The 18819-nt window shown below is 49.7% G+C and overlaps 1 protein-coding gene across 11 annotated transcripts in view; it reads right to left on the minus strand.

Annotated features, from left to right (window-relative positions):
* ARHGAP22 (Rho GTPase activating protein 22) overlaps nucleotides 1–18819 on the minus strand; it is a 216062-nt gene that overhangs the window by 147988 nt on the left and 49255 nt on the right. For 3 of the 11 annotated variants that reach the window (XM_003278161.4, XM_003278163.4, XM_030798190.1), the window contains exon 1: nucleotides 16410–16778. The exons of 7 other annotated variants lie outside the window; for them this stretch is intronic. In XM_003278161.4, coding sequence (XP_003278209.1) covers nucleotides 16410–16443 — 34 coding nt within the window. In that variant the 5' untranslated portion in view covers nucleotides 16444–16778. Of the gene's footprint in view, nucleotides 1–16409; nucleotides 16779–18819 lie in introns of those variants that run through there. One more of the 11 variants, XM_030798186.1, reaches the window with a different exon arrangement.

Raw genomic sequence — 18819 nt, forward strand, 5'->3', positions numbered from 1 at the left:
GCCTAAGATTTTCCCTAGCTGATCAATCACACACATATTAGGCTGATGGAGCTTCTTGAAAGGAAAATAATCATTGCTATGATTTATTAATAACTGCTGTTCCTGTCATCTGCACTTCATTTAATCAATTTATTTGGTCCTGTTAATATTTAAACCAGGCCTCAAGTCAAACAGCTCTGGCATTCTAAGTCTCCAGAACGGATCTGAGTTTCTGGAGGGGCCCCAGGGGCAGGCCCCAGGCAAGCTCAGGACCAGAGAGGAGGAGGGTGCCCTTCGCCCTCCGCCCTTCCCAAAGGTGGCTCTTCCATGCACATGCAGGACCATCTGTTCACTCATCCATTTATTCCAAATCTATGGAGCTCCTCCAGGTACAGAGCCCAATTGACTTGATGGTGTTCCCCGTGGGGTCCCCCACTCTGGCAGGGGAAGTAAATCACAACCACCACAGAGGGATGAAAGAGCACAGGCCTTGTGGGGCAGGCAAGGGCTGTGGATGCTGACCCTGAGGTGCCGACCCTTCCGCTGTAAACCTCTGCTGAGGTCCCTCCACCCCGCGGAGGGAGCCCCCAGGCCAGGCCTCGAAGGATACTAGAGTGTGGGATGACCTCAGGGGAGGTGGGGCTCAGGCTTGGGAGGAAGAAGCTAGCCTGGCACTTGCAATCTCTTGGCTCACATGAGTGCATGTGCCGAGGGGCCGCTGTCACCTACTCTTGCTGACAGGCACATCTTGAGAGGGTAGCCCACACACCTGCCTCTCCTTCCTCACCCCCCAGTCCCCACCAACTCCTTGCATTTGGAGATTTTGGCCTCTCCTGATATTGCTCTGACCAAATACAACCTGAATTGGATCTCAGGGTCTCATCCTCTGATGCCCTGTGGTGGCTCAGACACTGTTAATCACCTTCTGCTTCTGGAAGCTCTTCCTCCCCCTCTGCAGAGCCCAAATACCAGCGTTTTTGCCCAAGTTTCTTTCCGCCTCCCCAGCCTGTTCCTGGCCTCAACTTCCTCCATCCTCCCAAATCCTGCTGTTGCCCAGGGTTGTCCCAGCTGTCTCTATTTCATTATGAATCCCAGGGCATTATTTCTGCCTGGATCTTACTCAGGAGCTTCAGACTCATGTGTCAAACCATCTGCAGGACACTCCAGAGAAACGTCTCATGGTTATCTGGGCCTATGTCCAAATTCAACATGTCTCTCCCCAACCCACTCCTCCTCCCCATTCTCATCCAGGGCTCCATGACCAACCAGACTTAACAGCTTGGACTTGTTCAGACAAATCTCTCCCCGTCAAGCCCTAGAGTCCCTTAGTTTCCAAATCTGAAGATTCTCTCTGTGCGTTCTGCCTTCTTTTCGTCTCCCCTTTACTGAACCGATTTGTATATAACCATCCCTTGCCTGGGCTACTTCCTGACTCTTAGCTCCTGCCTTCCACAAGATTCTCCAAAATAGATATGCAGCTACTAAGGGAGCTACACACAGATCTTCCTACACAGAGTTCTAAAAAATCTTACTCTTTTCACAGAAGTAGTTATGGTATTTATTATGCACAGAGGAAAATCCAGCCCCAGCCTGGCAATCGCCACCCTTCTGCAGCACAGGATTTTCCTGTGTGTAGCTCCCTCCACACTGCACCCCACAGGCATGTACAATCATTATGTGTCAATTATAAACAAAATTTTCAAAAGCAGGTAAACCACGCCAAGGGAAGAGAGTTAAGGTCGCAGTGTCATGGGTGGAGTGGTGAGGGTACACAAGGGCCACTTTACAGAGAAAGGGTAGGGGTGACAGGAGGGGGAGTACAGCAAAGGAGCCTGGAGAACTCTTTCAGGAATGTTCCCTGCAAGCAGGAGAGAAGGGGGGAGTGTGCTGGAGGGGAGGGTGGCATGGAGGGGCAGGGTGCCCCTTGCTAGAATGGGAGGGACCTGAACCGGTTTAAGTGCATTTGGACTGGCAGAGGTGGAGGCTGTGGGTGACGGTCAGGTGGGGTGATGTGTCAAGAGGGAGCTTCCTGCGAGGTGACAGGATGTGGAGCCTGAGCTCAGGTGGTCAGAGGTTAGCATGAGATGGCAAGACACTCTCTTCTGTTGTGGCAGGGGGCAAGGAGGTGCCCTGTAGCAGGAATGAGGCCTTCCTCTGCTCCGAAGTGCCCCACCAGCTGAGGCCCTACCTGCTGGGATTAGAGAATCTACCTGTTCCCCATAGCCCTCCTTGTGCTCATTCTGATTATATCCCGATCTCATGCCTCTATATTGCTGTGGCCCTGAGCTGCATCTGTGCCAGGGTGCCCATAAACCCTTGGGTGGCCTGGTCCAGACTGTGCAGGTTGCGCTGAGCCCCGCCATCTGGCCTGTGAGGGAGGACATGGGCTGCACGCCTTCCCAGTCACTGAGGATGGTAGACTTGGCGTTTGCTGCCTGACTCTGGCCTGGCCGTCCTGGGGATGCTGGAGGTGGTCATGGGGGTATTGCTTCCTCCTGGGGTGAGATGAGAGAAAGAAGAAACTCAGCGCATGGGCAGGGTAGGGCTGGGGTGGGTGGGCAGTGGGAGGGATGGATGTGCACAAGAGCCTGTGATGGCCAGAGCTAGGGCCAGGTGGGTGACCTGAATAATTTCACTTATTTCTCAGAGCAGCCCTGATTTCTCAGATGTTCGAATTGAGGCTCAGAGGAGAGACGAGCTTCCTCAAGGTCACACAACATTGCTCTTATGTGGCAGAGCCAGGATTCAAACCCTGGCTGGTCTTGCTCACTACGGACACTACAGTTCTGAGACTGCCATTGGAGCCTAAGCAGCCCTTAAGTGCTTCAGCTCACAGCCTCCAGAGAGGAGGAGTGCCAGGCTAAGAGGGAGGGTGCCTGCGAGCCCGCAGACTTGAAAAGAAATGAAGCCTGAGATGAAAAAACGTTAACACAAACCCAAGAGGTCAAAACCCTGGGTGTAGGCAAATGGAATTCAAGTACCCAAAGGTTCATTCATCATTAGAGGAGAGCAGAAGGGCTGTTCAACGCAAAGTCACCCCAAGGTGCAGGGCCAGCAGAGGAGGCACCGTTTCACGCCATTTTCTCATCCAGGAGGGATCCTTCATTACTCAGAATTGAATAAATTAAGGAAGTGAATATACAATAGAAGGGAGAGGAAATACAAATAACTACTAGCATGTATGGGTATGCTGAACTTCAGCAGTGAGAGGGGAAATGCAGACTACAGCCGTAATAAGATACCGCACTGTGTACCATTTAGATAGGTACTTTTTTTTTTTTTAAGTTTGGCAACATCACATGTTGGTGAGGCTGTGAGTAATCCTAAGTCACATATAGAGAGTAATTGGGCGGTATTCATTAAAATTAAAAACGTGCATCCTGGGCAACATGGCGAAACCTCATATCTACAAAAAATACAAAAATTTTCTGGGCATGGTGGTGTGCCCCTGTGGTCCCAGCTATTCAGGAGGCTGAAGTGGGAGGATTCCTTGAACCTGGGAGGCAGAGGTTGCAGTGAGTTGAGATTGCATCACTGCACTCCAGCTTGGACAATAGAGCAAGACCTTGTCTAAAAAAACCCCCAAAACAACAACAACAACAACAACAACAAAACATGCATACTCTGCAATCTAACAATTGTGCTGCTCACCTCTGTCCTGCAGAGAGAACTACAAATGCATGGGTAGTCACAATCAAGCATGCCCATTGATATCTAAAAATGCAAAAACCTGAGTCCCCATTAGTAAGAAAATGGACAAACTGTGCTATATTCACATTAGAAAAGACTTGAAAAGAATGAGATCAAAATATACAAGCTAACATGGTTAGCTTCTCTTTTTATCCAGCACCTCACTGTCTTCAATCCTTGTCTCCAATTCCTGCCCTGTTCTCTCTGTCTCTCTCTTTTAGACCAGAGTCTAACTACTATGTTGCCTAGGCTAGACTCGAACTCCTGGGCTCAAGCAATCCTCAGTCTCCCAAGCAGTGGGGCTACGGGTACCTGCCACCGCACCTGGCTTCTGTTCTCTGTTGAGCACACTCCAGTCAGGCTTCCCCAACATCTGTCCCACCAGAACTGCTCTTACCACGTTGGCAATGACTCTCACATTGTTCAACCCAAGCGTCCAGTCAGTCCTCCCATTCTTTGGCCCTTTGGCTGCACTTGATAGTGAGGCTGATCCCTCTCTGCCCCAGGACCACTTTGTACCTCTGGGTTCCAAGATTATACTCCCCCGCTTCTCCCCTCCCTCACCGGCTGTCACTCTCAACTCCCCGTCTTCCTGACCTCTCAGTGCTGAGTGTGCAGGGCTAGTCCTTGGCCCCCATGTCTGTCTATATCTCTGCCTCATGGGTTTGGACACCATCTGTGCACAGAAGGCCCTCATGTGGCTCAACTCTGGCCTTGACCCTGCCAATGCTGCATGTCCAAAGCAGAACTCCTGGTCTTTCTCTGCCCGAGAACCCACTCCTCCCATGGTCCCTCCATCTCAGCCAGTGGATACCCCATCCTCAGACCTTCCCTGCTCCCAGCTGCTTTGTTTCTCACCCAAGTTACTGCTGCAGCCTCTTCTAAACAAGGCAGCCAGCAAGAGTTCTTAAGGTGGGACTTAGATCATGTCGCGCCCTATGAAAACCCTGCAGGCTCCTGAGCTCTCTCAGAGCAACAGTCAGATCTGACGCTATGGCCTATGAGGGTTCTGGGGACCGGCCACATGGCGTCTCGGCCTCCTCTGCCCTGTCCTGTCCTGGCCGCACTGTCTCCTGCTGTTCCTGCAGACATGTGCCCAGCACCTGGCTCTACACCTGCCATATGCCCTCTGCTCGCTGGGCCCTCCCGGATGCCCTAGGGTTCCTCTCTCAGCCCCTTCACTCTTTACTGAAACATCACTTTTTCAACGACGCCTCTCTTACCACTCTTTAGAAGCTGTTTCCCCCACTGCTCTATTTGTCCTTCCTGCTTTACCTCAACATTTACTTCAATTATATTATAGAAGTGGAAGAAAGTAAGTTGCAGAACAATATACAAAATATAAAACTAGAGTAGTCTCCCCTTATCCAAGGGGGGGATATGTTCTTAGATCCCCAGTGGATGTTCCCAGACCCCCTAGGGATGCCTGAAACTGTAGGTAGTACTGAACCCTGTATACAGTTTTTCCTATACATACATATCTATGACAAAGTTTAATTACTAAATTGGCACCACACTTTTTATTCTGGAGCCATTATTAAGTAAAGTAAGGGTTACTGGAAGACAAACACTGTGATACAGTGATAGCGCATCTGATAGCTGAGAAGGTTACTAAGTGACAACAGGCAGGTAGCTTAGACAGTGTGAAGATGCTGGACAAAGAGAGGATTCATGTGCTGGGCAAGAAAGAGTGGGACAGTGGGAGAGTCCACCACGCTACTCGGAACAGCATACAATTTAAAACTTATGAGTTGTTTATTTCTGGACTGTGGGTGTCCATGTGTAACTGAAACTGCAAACACGATACTGTGGATATGGGGGAACCACTTTAAAAGGAAAGGAAAACAGAATCCTAAACAAAAGACATTGCAATGTATTCTCAGCGGGTGCTCGTGTTCATACACACTTAAGTCTGGAAAGAACATATCTCACCTAGAACGGTGATAGTGTTCCTAAAGGGAAGCCTGGAGCTGTCATATTTTACATTTCATGAAGGAAATGAATTTTTTTATTATATAAATTACAATTAAAAGTTTTAAATGAAAGAGCTCTTTTGGAGTGGAGCTGGATCCCCTTACAGGAGATCTAAAATAGCAATTAAAGGATCATTATTTGATACATGCTCATGAGTATTTATCTGAGACAAGCATCACACTAGGCTCTGGACCACAACAAGCAAGAAGGACAGAGCCTCTGCCTGCATGGAGCTCCCAAGCTAGTGGGAGAGACTAACACCGATCAGCTCAAAACGAACAGGCCAGGATGCTGGTGGAAGCCTGGACCAAACCTATCTGTGGTCCTCCCATGGGACCACCGTCGGGGAACTGTGAGTGAGCACACTGGTCCCTCTCTGCAGGTGAGCTGCTTGGGTGAGCCTGGGACTCCAGGCTGCCTCCTCCACCCCATCTCTCTCTTGCCAATCAGGGGCTCAGTGAGGATGTGTGGATCACTCATGGGCCCAGCCCTGCACTGACAAGAGCACCTGGCAGCTGCCAAAGCTCAGACATTGCTCTCTGAGATCATACGGATCATGATGGAGCTCTGCCCAAACTCTCTTGGATCCCTTTTCCTGTGTCTATTCCCCTCCCCACCCCCAACTGTACTGTCCTTCCAACGGTCTTCCCAGGGGTGGGTGGTGGTTTCTCAGGATTGCTGGCAGGTTTTGGAAGACTGGCCTTGGGCTACTGGAGCCTGTTTTGCCCACGTACTGGGAAGACTGGGAGTGCCTAGGAGTTTATATCATCCACCCCTCGCCCAACTTACGAGCTTAAAAACCCCTAACCAACCTTATTTCTAGCTAGGTACAGGGGTGTACTTCACTCTTCAGTTGGGGGCACGGGCTGAGACCTCCCTTTCCTGTTACACCTGAAAGGGTAACAGGGCCTTGCTCATGTCCTGCTTTCAGATCCCCCTCCCCCCACACCCCACCCCCCAGCTGTGTCCCCTGAGGGTCTCGTTAATAGATTACTGCAGGTGAATCCTTATCTCAGGGTCTGCTTTGGTTTGGAGATCCCCACTGAACATATTTGATTGTTTTCAGGACCTTTTGAATAGACTGTGGCAGCCTTTGAATAGACTTGTGCCTTCGGGCAGCTGCTGGGCTCTCAGCTCTGGAGATGCTCCCTGGGGTGAGGCGCCCTGCCGTGGGCCAGAGATGTTTCCTATCTGCAGCTAAGTGAGTGCAGCCCCTAGAGCATGGAGAAGTGGCTGCAGGACAGAAGAGCTAAAACACAATTGATTTATAAAAGTCAATGAGATTTTAAAGCCTGGCTGGGAAAAGAGCAAGATGGATCTCAGAGCTGAATTGATTTAAAGGGTAAGTATTGAGGCCAAAAGATTGATTGAGGAGAGAGAGATGAGGTATTGGAAGAGGCACTCTGGAGGGGCCGGGAAGAGATGGTTTCATAAAGTTAATGCAATTTGCCGCCAAGGGCAAAGGGGACCTCCTTCAGGGTCCCACACTGTCCTGGGAATTCTGCACAAGCATCAGATGATGCTAATGGTTCTTGAGTGCCCCTACTTTTAAAAACTTGTTTATGTATATGTGTATAATTTTGTTTATTTTTTTTTTGAGATAGGGTCTTTCTGTGTCACCCAGGCTGGAGCGCGGTGACATGATCATAGCTCACTGCAGGCTCAAACTCCTAGGTTCAGATGATTCTCCCACCTCAGCCTTCTGAGTAGCTGAGATTACAGGTGTGTATGACTATGCCTGGCTATTTTTTTTTTTTTTGTAAATATGGGGTCTTGCTATGTTGCCCAGGCTGGTCCCAAACTCCTGGCCTCAAGTAATCCTCCTGCCTCGGTTTCCCAAAGTGCTGGAATTACAGGCATGAGCTAGTACACCCAGCTTAATTTGTGACTTGCATTATTCCTGGCTCTAATTGGCCACCTGTTTGTTCCTAAGTCTCCATCTAAGGGGTCTAGAGAATGAGCCAGGCCCTCCTAATGAGCCTCACCTCGGCATGAAGAACTAAAGCCAATAAGATGCACAGCCTATCTATTCCTGCCCCTAGGAGTGAAAAATATTAATTTTTAAATAGTGATTAGGTAGATTAGAGAGTTTGGATTTTTTTCATAGTGAATAATGATTTAAAAATCAATATAAAAGATTTCATTCTTGAAAGTTATTTTAATCAGTGCTTCCTGGGCCTGCCTCCTGGCTTAGCTGAGGCTGGTATTCAGCAAGGGCGGTGGGAAACAGGGATACACCCGAAGTGTTTGCTGTTTGCTTCCATGCAGGTTGCAGCCCTAGATTCAAGTGGATCTGGTGTTCATTTATCCATTCTTGAGATTATGGGGCCTCCTGTACTGTGAGAGCCACTGCATATGGAGACACAAGACACACACTTGCCCTGGCAGAGCTAATGGGGGACAGATGCCCCAACACCAGATGTTTCTGTCACCTATAAAGGGAGAGGGGAGTGTGAAGGCAGCAGCAGCAGCAAGACAGTCGGGCTTGGGGTGGGACTGGCTGGAGAGGGCAGGGAGCCAGTGTGAGGTGAGGAGGGACGAATGAATGCGATGAGCCTCACTGGGGGGTGGAGTGTGCCCAGCAGGGGAATAGGAAGATGCAGAGAGTGAGAGGGTGAGTCCAGACAGGAAGTCTGGCTCCACTCTCAGGCTTTTTACCCTGACTCTCATAGGACCCACATTCCTGCCTTAGGAGAGACCATACCTTAATCCCTTGCCAGACTAATGAAAACCCACCCTCTGAGAAAAAGCAGCCTGTTGGACCTCTTCCAACTTCTGCCTTCAACCCATTCTGGGGTATCTCTTGCTGTGGCTCCTTGGAAGAGACCATGCCCCCTTTTCAGGGTGTAGACAGTTTTCGCTACAGCCTTAGCCATCAGAGACATGGGTCTGATGTGGCTGTGATGTGGAGGGCCTCTGTGAGCTGGTGCCCAGCTTCCTCCGTCTCACACCACACTCCTGGGTCTCTCCAAGCTGACAGGTCCCGCATGGGCCATTGTGCCACACCTCCACCCCTGTATGTCTGCCTTTCCCTTTCCCTGGACTCATGACTCTGCTGGTGAATCCTGACTCACTTTGGAAGCATCAATGTCAGTGCAGTTACTTCCTAAGGTATGAAGACCCCTCTGGTAGGCTCTCAACGCAGAATGATTGACTTCCATCCCTTATGCTGCCCTTGGGACCTTGCTGACACCTCTGGCTGGACATGCACCTCTCCTTCATAAACATGTGTCTCATGTCTGCAAATGTGAGACAGGAATCCTCAAGTTTGAAGAAGATGGGAACTCATCAAATCCAAGAGACTTTGTGCGTCTGTAGATGATCTGCTTGGGTTGGAAGAAATCTGCCAACAGGATTCTCCTACCCACAGCCTGTTTCCACACATGAAAAGCTAAAGGGCATGAGATTACTGATTCTCTGCCCATAATCAGAGAAGCAGCAAGCAGGAGAGTGGAAAAGCGAAACTGTAGCTTAGCAGTGGGTGTGGAGAGGCAGTGGGAGGTCATGGAAAATGCACAGGATTCTGAGTCCCGAGGCCCTTTAGCCTCTTAGAGCCTCAGGTTTCTATCTATAAATGGGGGCCAGATACGGATCCTGCTGCTTCCTAGACTGTGGTGAGGATGAAATGAATGGGCAGTTTTCTTTGAGAGCAGTGAAGTGCTGAGTGAACAGTGTTGGCCCTACTTCTTGCTCCCGCAGGCTGTGCCCCTTGGAAGCCTCTCTCCTCTCTTCTGGACTTTGTTCAGGGGCTGATGGCCCAGGACCCCAGGTGCTTGCTGTTCCTGCTCTGTTCAGATAAGCAGGCCATTCACAAAGAGCCTGAGATCAGTAAAATCAATATAATTCCATGTCGATTATAAATTTCATTTTCTGCCTGCCTGTGAGCCATTAGCTTAGGTCAATATATTCTCTACCCTTGGTTAAGTAATCACTGGGGCTGGTGAGGATTTCAGCAGAGTCAGGGCAGGGTCCTGACTGCCTTTCTGCCTTGGATAGTGGAGTCCAAGGTGGCCTCCTGGCCCATGCCTAACTCAATTCAGGCCTGTCTTGCAAATAAATCATTTATCCCCACCTTCAAACAATAAGGTCATGGCCAGTTCTCCAGCTGTCTGGGGCTACAAGGCCAGCTTGGAGCTGCTCCAGCCCAGCACCTGGCAGCACTGTGTGTTCTGAGTGTCTAAGAGCACTGGTCAGGTGGGGGCACTTATGGATGTCTAACATCTTCCGTGGGAAGAGAAACTCTGTTTTCCCATCAGTTGGTTGGAGTTATCTGGGAAGAAGGAGAACATGAGGGTTGATGGGGGAAGAGGCTTGAGTTCGCAGCGCCCCTCTTCTGGGTAAAAACAGCCACTTTCATCTCCTGGCATGAACCTCAGGCAGCAACAGATGGACTGGTGGCCTAACGGCTGGGTGGAAGGTGGTGGCTGGGAGTGTTTGTTCTCAGCTTGTGGTGCTGAAACACTCTGGTACTTACAAACTCTGCAGGGTGGGGAGGTGCCAGCTGCTGCCCAGCACACAGCTGGCACTGGGGGAAGAGTGTCTGGAAGCAGAGGAACCCAGCTCTCCATAGATCAGCTTCAACAAAGGCCCCTGTGTCTCCCTCTCCTTCTCTGCAGGTGGCAGATGGGAAACACCATTGCTCCCACTAGCATTTACCCTCTCTCCCTGCCCTCAGGGCCACTCCCTGCGCACCTGCTGCCCCCACTGCAGCCTGCATCATTGACTAAGGCTCCAGCCAGGCATGCCACTCCATTGTCTAAAACCCTGTCTGGATGTGGGACAGGCTCATTCCCTCATATCACCTTGTCCTCTCACTGCCTTCCTGCATTGCAGCCACCACAGGGGCACACCGCTTGCCCCAGGTTGCCACCTCTGGGCCTTAGCACAGAGGCTTTCACAACCTGGGGCAGCTTTCCTCTCTTGCTGCCTGCATCCAAGCCTGGCGTGTAAATATGAAGGCACGCACTTTATGTTCAGAAGCCTTTGGGTTCTGGATCCCAGCAGTGCCCCTTCCTGGTTGGGTACCCTTACTGGCTGGCAAGTTCTTTATCCTTTCTGGGACTCAATTTCCTTATCCGAAAAATGGGGTAATAGTGGTCTTTTTCTCAATGGGAATCTTTTGAGGATGAAGGGAGACAACGCATGTGCCTGCACATGATAGGTGCAATAGGACTTCAAGCAGGAAGTTCCAACAGCCACACGGGATGTGACATTCTAAAGTGAGGGACAAACCAGGAAGCATCCTTTCAAAGAGGTAGGTCAAAGCCAGCTACCATGGACCTAGAAATGTTGACCTAGTCTCATATGTTGCAAACAAAAGTGACCCTAGGGCACCTCTATCCAGGCATGCCCAGAGTTAACCCAGGGCCTGCCAGGTGGGGACATTGGAGGACACAAGTAAAGTCATTTCATGTGCTGTGTTTGCTTGACAGCATGTCCCATGAGCTCAACAGGCATTAGTGTGGTTGTTGCGATTATTAAGCACTTGGTAAGCGCATAGAGAGTTAAATCAGTGTCTGACTCCTCATGTGAGCAGGGAGGGGAAGCTATCTGAGCCTGCAGCGTTTGGAATAGCCAATCTTTTTTCCCAGAAATATGGGAGTTGAAGTAAAATAGCAGCCAAATCTGGGATTCCTCAACATCACCAGGTGGAAGGGGCCAGGCCCATCTGAGCCCACCACATACCTTTGCATCCCTGGCCAACACCTGGCACCCCTGGTGAGGGCTAACTCCACAGGACGCGCACTGCTCTGTGTCCCATCAATTCCCCTCCCCTTTCCCACTAGCCTGCTGCTTGGCCAGGCTGACTTTCAGGGGAACGAATCTAGGACAGGCCAGGACAGAGTGGGTGGCCTGTCTCCACCTTTCATTTTGGCCCCTGCACCTAGTGATAGCATTGTGCATACCTGCCATGGAGACAGGTGCTTGTGAGGGTTGGACAGGATCTGACAGCTTTGTACTGCTGGCATCGCTGGGGGCGTGAGCTGCTTAGTGACACATCAGCCTCCATCTGCCTCTGTGCAGCACTAGATTTGGGAGGGAGGCTTCTCAGACCTCGGAGTCCTGTGTTTAAGCTGCTTCTGCTCTTATCAGTGGTGCAGTTTTGAGCATTTTACTTATATTATTCTGCCTCTGTGTTCTCCCTTGTCTCACAGCGTTGGTGTAAAGATTAAAATAGGACATTTGCATGTAACGGAAGGTCCAGCTTGCATCCGGCACATTCTAAACACTCAACAGAGATTCTCTCACTTTCCTTCCTTCCTTAAAGAGGAAAGTGGAAGGACTGTTTGTGGCCTTTAATGTATTAATAGTAGAAAGTCATATCCTTGATTGCATTTATATAAAATTGAAGAATAAGTAAGATCACTCTAGGGTGCTAGAAATCAGAAAAGTGTCCCTCTGGTTGGGAGAAGAGTCAGGGTGACTGGGAAGACACAGGAGAAAATTTTCTGGGCTTAAGGAAATTGCTTTATATCTTGATCTTCAGGCTGGTCACTGAGAGAACACTTAAGATTTGTGCATTTTACTCTGTAAATTATGCCTCAATAAGAAAATGTTAAAAATTTTAGAAATAAACAATGAAAATCCTAGAAGAGTATTCAAAAAAAAAATCAGGCTGCAATGTGATTTGAGGCCACTCTTGTTCAAAGATCCCCAAATCAGAAACTTTTATTTCCTCGAATCAGGTTCCCCAGGGTTTGTCCTGGACCCTTTGCTGATCTGAGGGCCTCTGTAACTTCATTTCACGTCTGAGCAAACTTTTAGAAGGGACTGACAAGAGACAGCTTGGTTCTGTCCATGGGGCGGAGTACCAGTGGCAGAGGATGTCCAGGCTTGGGCACCTCTGCTGTCACGGAAGGTATCAGCTACAAACAGCAGTGCCAGGGCCTGGCCTGGAAGTAGAGACTGCTGGGTGAGTTCCCTTTGGCCCTCCTTCTCCAGAGCAGGCTTTTCTGAGGCCTCCAGTCCCTGGCTAAGCTCCAGCCCACAGCCTGGATGCACCCCTCCATGAGCGGTTCTAATACGCCCCTTCCTCAGCATACTTTACTGACCATTCTGCTAGACCTCCGTCCTCTCTGAATGAGGCAAAGTCAGATGCTGTGTCACCTAATTAGGTGACTGTTCCTTAGCTGCTTCACTCTCAGGGCCATGAAGTTGGCGAGAGCTCTCATAGGGAGCCATCATGGTACCTGACAAGCCTGGGCAGGGGCATCATGGCATCGCCAAGGGCACATCCTGGGAGCCACAATATTCATAACTAAGCAATCCGAGGAGGCCTGCTAACCCTATGAGTGTCCCTGAAGGGCAGAATCTTCCAGGGCTCTGAAGGATCCCCCAGTCTGAGCAGGTATGAGGTCGGTTGACCTCTGGGCTGTGATTCCCTAACCACTTTTCAAGTAGTCCTGCAGCCTTGGGGCAAAACCCAGGAGTGTCCTATCCCCTTACTTCCATTCCCCACCCCACAGAGGCAGCCATTTTCAACCTTTGTCATTGGTTCTTTTGGTATTACTTCTATGTTTCCAGATAGTATTTATTTATTACCACTTCTTGATTTTTTCCTTTTAAGTGTTGTCTATTAACTTCTTATTCTAAAAGATGAATATTTTGTTTCTTTTACACCCTTTTCCCCACCATCCATAAGCACCCACTCCACCCTCCCGATTAGTTATATTATAATTTTGGTTAGATCAACAACAGAATTTCCATTATTAGCACCGTTTAATTGCTAGTCCCACTTGAGGTATGTTGTATATGATAATAATTTTTCTTTCATGAATCACTTTTGTTTTCCGTGGAGTTCATAATTGCCCTGCTTTTTTATTTGCTTAGTTTTCTGCTAGGTATCAATAATCCAACCTTAAACATTCTATGAGTTGTCTAGATCTAATCTCCATGTGTTTAGATGCACCTTCTCAAAAATATCATTGCATTTTATCACTGAAAGAACCTACAGCTCTCATGGAGATGTACAGGGCCATAGTGTTGGGTTAGGGAGAAGGCAGAGGCCTTAGCATTGGACAGACAAATTTACATCCCACATTTATTGGCTGGGCAACCATGATTCTTCTACATCTGTCAAAATGGTAACAATGATATCACGTTATAGTGTAGTCATGAGAATTAAATGAGGTACAACAAAAGTGCCTGGAGCATGGGTGCACAATAAATGTTGGTTTACTTTCTTGTGGGACAATCACAAGAATAAGGCCATTGAAGGTACTTCATCACACTAATAGAGCTTTCTCTCCCCACCCCCAAAGTATTGACCAGGCTCTGAACATTCATCAAGGCTCCTGAGACATTGAGACTCCTGCTACAGGAGATGGTTAAAGCTCCTATAACTTTGCCCATCAGTCTGATGATTTCCTTTAAAAGAAGGAGCCTCCTTAATAGCAACAACAATTTTATTCTGAAATATTGCAAACAAAGACAGAAATTCTAAAAGGAAAATGTATACAAGTTAAAAACAGGTAAATCTAGAAAAAAAAACACTCTAATATAAAAATAAAGGGCAAGCAACAAATTGGGAAAATATTTGCAACATATGAGTCAGTGAAAGGTGAGGCCAAATTTCCTAAGTACCGGGCCAGCTTGGGTAGAGACAGTGCTCCAGCCACCCAGGCAAATGCTTTCTCCTCTATCCAGCTATTCATCCACTCATTCAAGAAACACAGGTTGAGTGTCCACCAGGTACCTGGCATTGGGGGTGTAATGCTGCCCCCGAACAGAAATGGTTCCTGCTCTCACGGAGCTCATGGAGCAATGCAAGTGACAGATATTCACCAATCAGTCACACTCAGGAGTATACAACTGCAACCTATGGTAAATACCATAAAGAAAAGGAGAGACGGAGCAGAGGATCCAGCCTAGACTGGGGTGTGTGGGAAGACTTCCCTGGCTGGCAACACTTGAACTATACTATAACTGGAGGGTGAATAGGAATTAAGGTGTGTGTGTATGTTTGCATGCATGAACGCATGTGCACACATACATGCATGCATGTGCACACATGTGAATGTGGGAGGCATTTCAGGGGAAAGAAGGATGTGCAAAAGCCCCATGGTGGAAGGCTCATGGAACACTGAGGACTGGAAGAGGGCTGTATGGCTGGCCTATACGCACTAGATGCCAGTAGCACCCCTCAGTTGGAATAACCAAAAATACTCCAAACAATGCCAAATGTTCCCTAGGGGGGCAAATTGCTCCTGGTTGAGAACCATTGACTTAAAACAAATGTTTATGAGAAATCTTGGATTTCAAAGACAGGCTGCCTGTAAGCCCCTTTGCTGAAGCACTGGTCTCTTACTAGCACTGTCCAATAGAAATATAAAAAATATAATATGAGTCACATATGTACTTGTAAATGTTCTAGTAGCTATAGTAAAAGAATGTAAAACAGGTAAAATTAATTTTAATAATAGATTTTATTTAACCCAATATATCCAAAATATTGTCATTTCAGGAAAATAATTATTAATGAGATATTGTACATTCTTTTTTTTGTACTAAATCATCAAAATTTGGACTAGTGACATGCCAAGTGCTTAGTAGCCACATGTGGCCAGTGGCCAGCCCATTACACAGGAGTGGGAGGGTGGAACTAAACTCTCGCAGAGGCATCTGGCCTGTCCTATCCCTTGGGTGATCACCAGACTTGCCCCCTCCTCAGCAGAGCCATGCAAGGTCCTCCTTTGCCCATTGGGGTACACAGGGTTCAGCCCATCTGAAAGCACCCCACAGAGGGGTCCTGATGGCTGTGGAACACACTGGAAGGCCGGTCCCATCCAGGAAAATCATCTAAGTGCTTGACGTGTGCTAATAAGATGGGTGTGTTCCCTGTGAATCCACAGGAGGCTGGAGGCCCCCAGCTGCAAACACCTGGTGAGACACAAACCGTTTCCAAGCTCCCAGGCAAATGCTCCATCCACCTCCAAAGACCCATCCTCCACTTCATTGTTTACAAAAGGAGCTCAGCCCTCCCAGATACTGGCCACCTGAAAAGACACGTTCTATTTTTGTAAAAGACAGATGTTCTCATTCAAAATGACACTTTCCGTGGCTAAGAAGTTGTTGTCCATGAAGATGCTGTCTCTAGCCCCATACAGTGGCCAAGTCTTCAGGTCACTGTGCTGGGTCGCTGGCTGGACACAGGCTGGCTAGCTCAGTCCTGGACTCTCCTGACCCCCATCTCTTGCTGTTCTGAGTCTGCTCCCCCATCCACCCATCCTGCCCCCAGACCCTGCAGCTTTCTGGGTGTTCTCCTGGCAGGAAAGCCTACCTGCCCCTGGCCTGGTTGAGGAAACACTGTCTGCAGAGCAGCAGGAATGAAGACCCTCACTTGCACCCAGCTGTCTCTAGAAGCCAGGGCATTGCCTTCCCTGGTAAGGGGTGCTTCTGTGTTGGCCACAGGGCAAATCTTGGGCATTTCCTTTTCAGTAAAGAAGCAAAGTTTCCTTAAAGTTGCCACCAGGTCACCTGGAGCGACCGAGGGCCTCTGTAAAATGTGGAATGTGGGGCGAAGTGTGCACACCCACTGGGGCACTAAGCCGGCCACCGCCCTTTTGCAACTTCAGGTCGCGTCCCTACCCAGCCCAGGAGTTTCACGAGGAAGGGCACTTCCTCAGGAGGATGCTCACTATTCAGCGGCAATGGTCCCAGAACGCCCGCCCCATGTGACACACGGCGTGACAGCTGGCCAAGTGTCCGCGCACGTTTGCCAAGAGGCACATGCGGTGCCCAGAGAAACCCCAGAAAGTTGGACTTACCCCTCCTGGCCTGCCTGATCTTTGGGCTCAGCATGTTCTCGCAGCCGTCCGGCCAGCCACGCGGGGCCGTTCATGCTGTCATCAACTTGCTTTTGCTCGTCCTCGCGCCCAGTCGCCCCTCATGCCCTGCTAGCTCGGGGCCCCGTGGCCGCTGGCGTCAATCGTCAGGCTCCCTCGGCTACCTCTCCCGGCTCCGGACGGACTGCTCGCCTTGGACTACATAAACCTCGATGCATTATTTATCCATCCCAGAATTAATTCCCATCCAAGCGGACCATTAAAGCCTCAGTAATCACTGCTGATCAATCACCGGACCAGGGCGGGGCAGTCCCTCTGCCTGGCCTGGGCGCACGCGTGGCTGTCCAAGCTGAGCGCGGAGGCGGGGCGGGGCCGAGAGGGGCGGGGCCAGCCAGAGACGCCGGGCGCGGTCCCGGTCGGGGAGAGGGTACCGGGGTTCCGGCCGTCCTCTGCTGAGGCTGGAGGAAATGCGCCGTTCTGCCGCCGCCTGGGAGCCGCACTCGCTGCCAAGCCCGGGTGGGAGAGCGCTTTGGTGAGAAGGTAGCCGAGACTTCCCCAGGGCCCAGCCCACGGGGACCCGCTTATGAGCTCACTGTTTTACGTGTTGAAAGTCAGGTGTGTCTGGGAAGGAGCAAGCAGCCCGGCAATGTAAACTCCTCAGGAGACTCGCAACAGGAAGATGCCTGTTAGGGATACTATTTATGCCTCTTTAGTAAGGTGACAGGAATAAGAGGGCAGGAAGCACTTAACTCAGGGCTCTTCGTAGGAAGATCTGAATTGAATAGTGAATCTCTGCTAATTGCCATGTTTCTGTTTGATGCTGGCATAATTTTAAAGGATGCATACAGGGGCTTTGTGAGGAGGGGAATCCAGCCACAAGATGCTAAAAATTAACCAAGGAATGCAATCATAACAATAGCTATCATTTATTAGGCACCTACTGTGTGTCAGGCACTGAGGCTGGTGCTTTACGTTCAATATCTCATTTAACTCTCAAACTCCTGAAGCAGGTGCTATATATATAGCGTTTCAAATCTGGAAAATAAGGCACAGCAAGGTTGAATCACCTGCCCAAAGTCATATAGTACCTAGCGGCAGGGCGGGCACCGGAACCCAGGGCTGTGTCTACAGCTGCTCTATGATGCCAGCCTCTCCACTCTATTCTCATCACTGCATGGTAACAGTTTCTGGCTTGAGCCCCCGATGAACTTGCTGAACGGTGACCTGCCTCTGTGCCCCTGATAATCACCCTGTGTATCCTCTTAGGCATCTGAGCTTGGGTCTGGCTATTTGGGCCTGAGAACTGTGTGACCCTTTCAGTAGCTGGTAAAGAGGGATTTGAACAATGCCCTCCCCTGCTCAGATGGCCATGGCCTCCATCTGACCCTCCACACTCGCTCGAGTGCCCCGTGTCCACAGATCCCCAAGTGTCCTATTGGTATGTAATCAACTTTAGCAGCTGTAGAGGGAGAGAGCCCACCAGGAGATCACTGTGGCAATCCTCCCTAGGGAAGAGTGTGCCCTATGGAGAGGGGAGGACTGCAGAAGAAGAAGAAAGACTCACCAGGATGTGGTGAGCCACATGGTCAAGCTGGTGGGAGAAGGTAGAGTCCCTGGACACAAAGCTGTCTTACTCAGCATCAAGTCACTTGTTCTGGTCTTCAGCTGCTCCTCAGAGGGATGAATGAGTACCTCGGCATAACATTCCAGGTTCTTTCATGGTGGCATCCATGGCCTCCTCTTTGACCTATCTCTTGCCGATGCTCTATACAACCATATGCACATACAGCGCCTGTTCCTGTGTGCCCCAGTGACTTTGCACATGCCTTGCTCCTGTGTATTCCTGTTCTTGCATGTGCAGCTTCTGCTCTCGTGTGCCTCTGTGTTTTTGCACATGTAGCTGTGTCTTTGCACGTGCAGCTCCCTCTCTCTGGAATGCCCTTCCTCACATTGCCTTGTCCTTCTTTGGGCAATTTCCCAGTGAAATTCTCCTGATTCCACCAGCAGAATGAACCACTAAGCACTTCCCCTGGGCCCTTATCTATGTCCCTGGACTGCCCCTCTTTTACGCTCTCCCTGAGCCCCAGGCTGACTCAGGCCAGAAGCCTCACAGGAAATTCTGGCTTGATGGGCAGATCCAAGAAACACCACTGAATGACAGAACTGACCTCCTTTTCCTTTAGGACCAGGTACAAGCCCTGTTTGGGACAGGGGCCACCCACGAGGAGTGGGGAGAATATCAAGCTAGAAAATCTTATGTCGACACCAGGGTCACAGGGCAAGTCCTGTGGCCTGTGACAATGTCTTGAGCAATCAGGAAGCCATTTGTGAGTAATGCAGCCTGGACCACTTTATCCAAGTCAGAGGCAAGGAAATGCCCTGAGACTTAGTC

Source organism: Nomascus leucogenys, chromosome 18 (genome assembly GCF_006542625.1).
Source record: "Nomascus leucogenys isolate Asia chromosome 18, Asia_NLE_v1, whole genome shotgun sequence".
Classification (NCBI taxonomy): Eukaryota; Metazoa; Chordata; class Mammalia; order Primates; family Hylobatidae; genus Nomascus; species Nomascus leucogenys.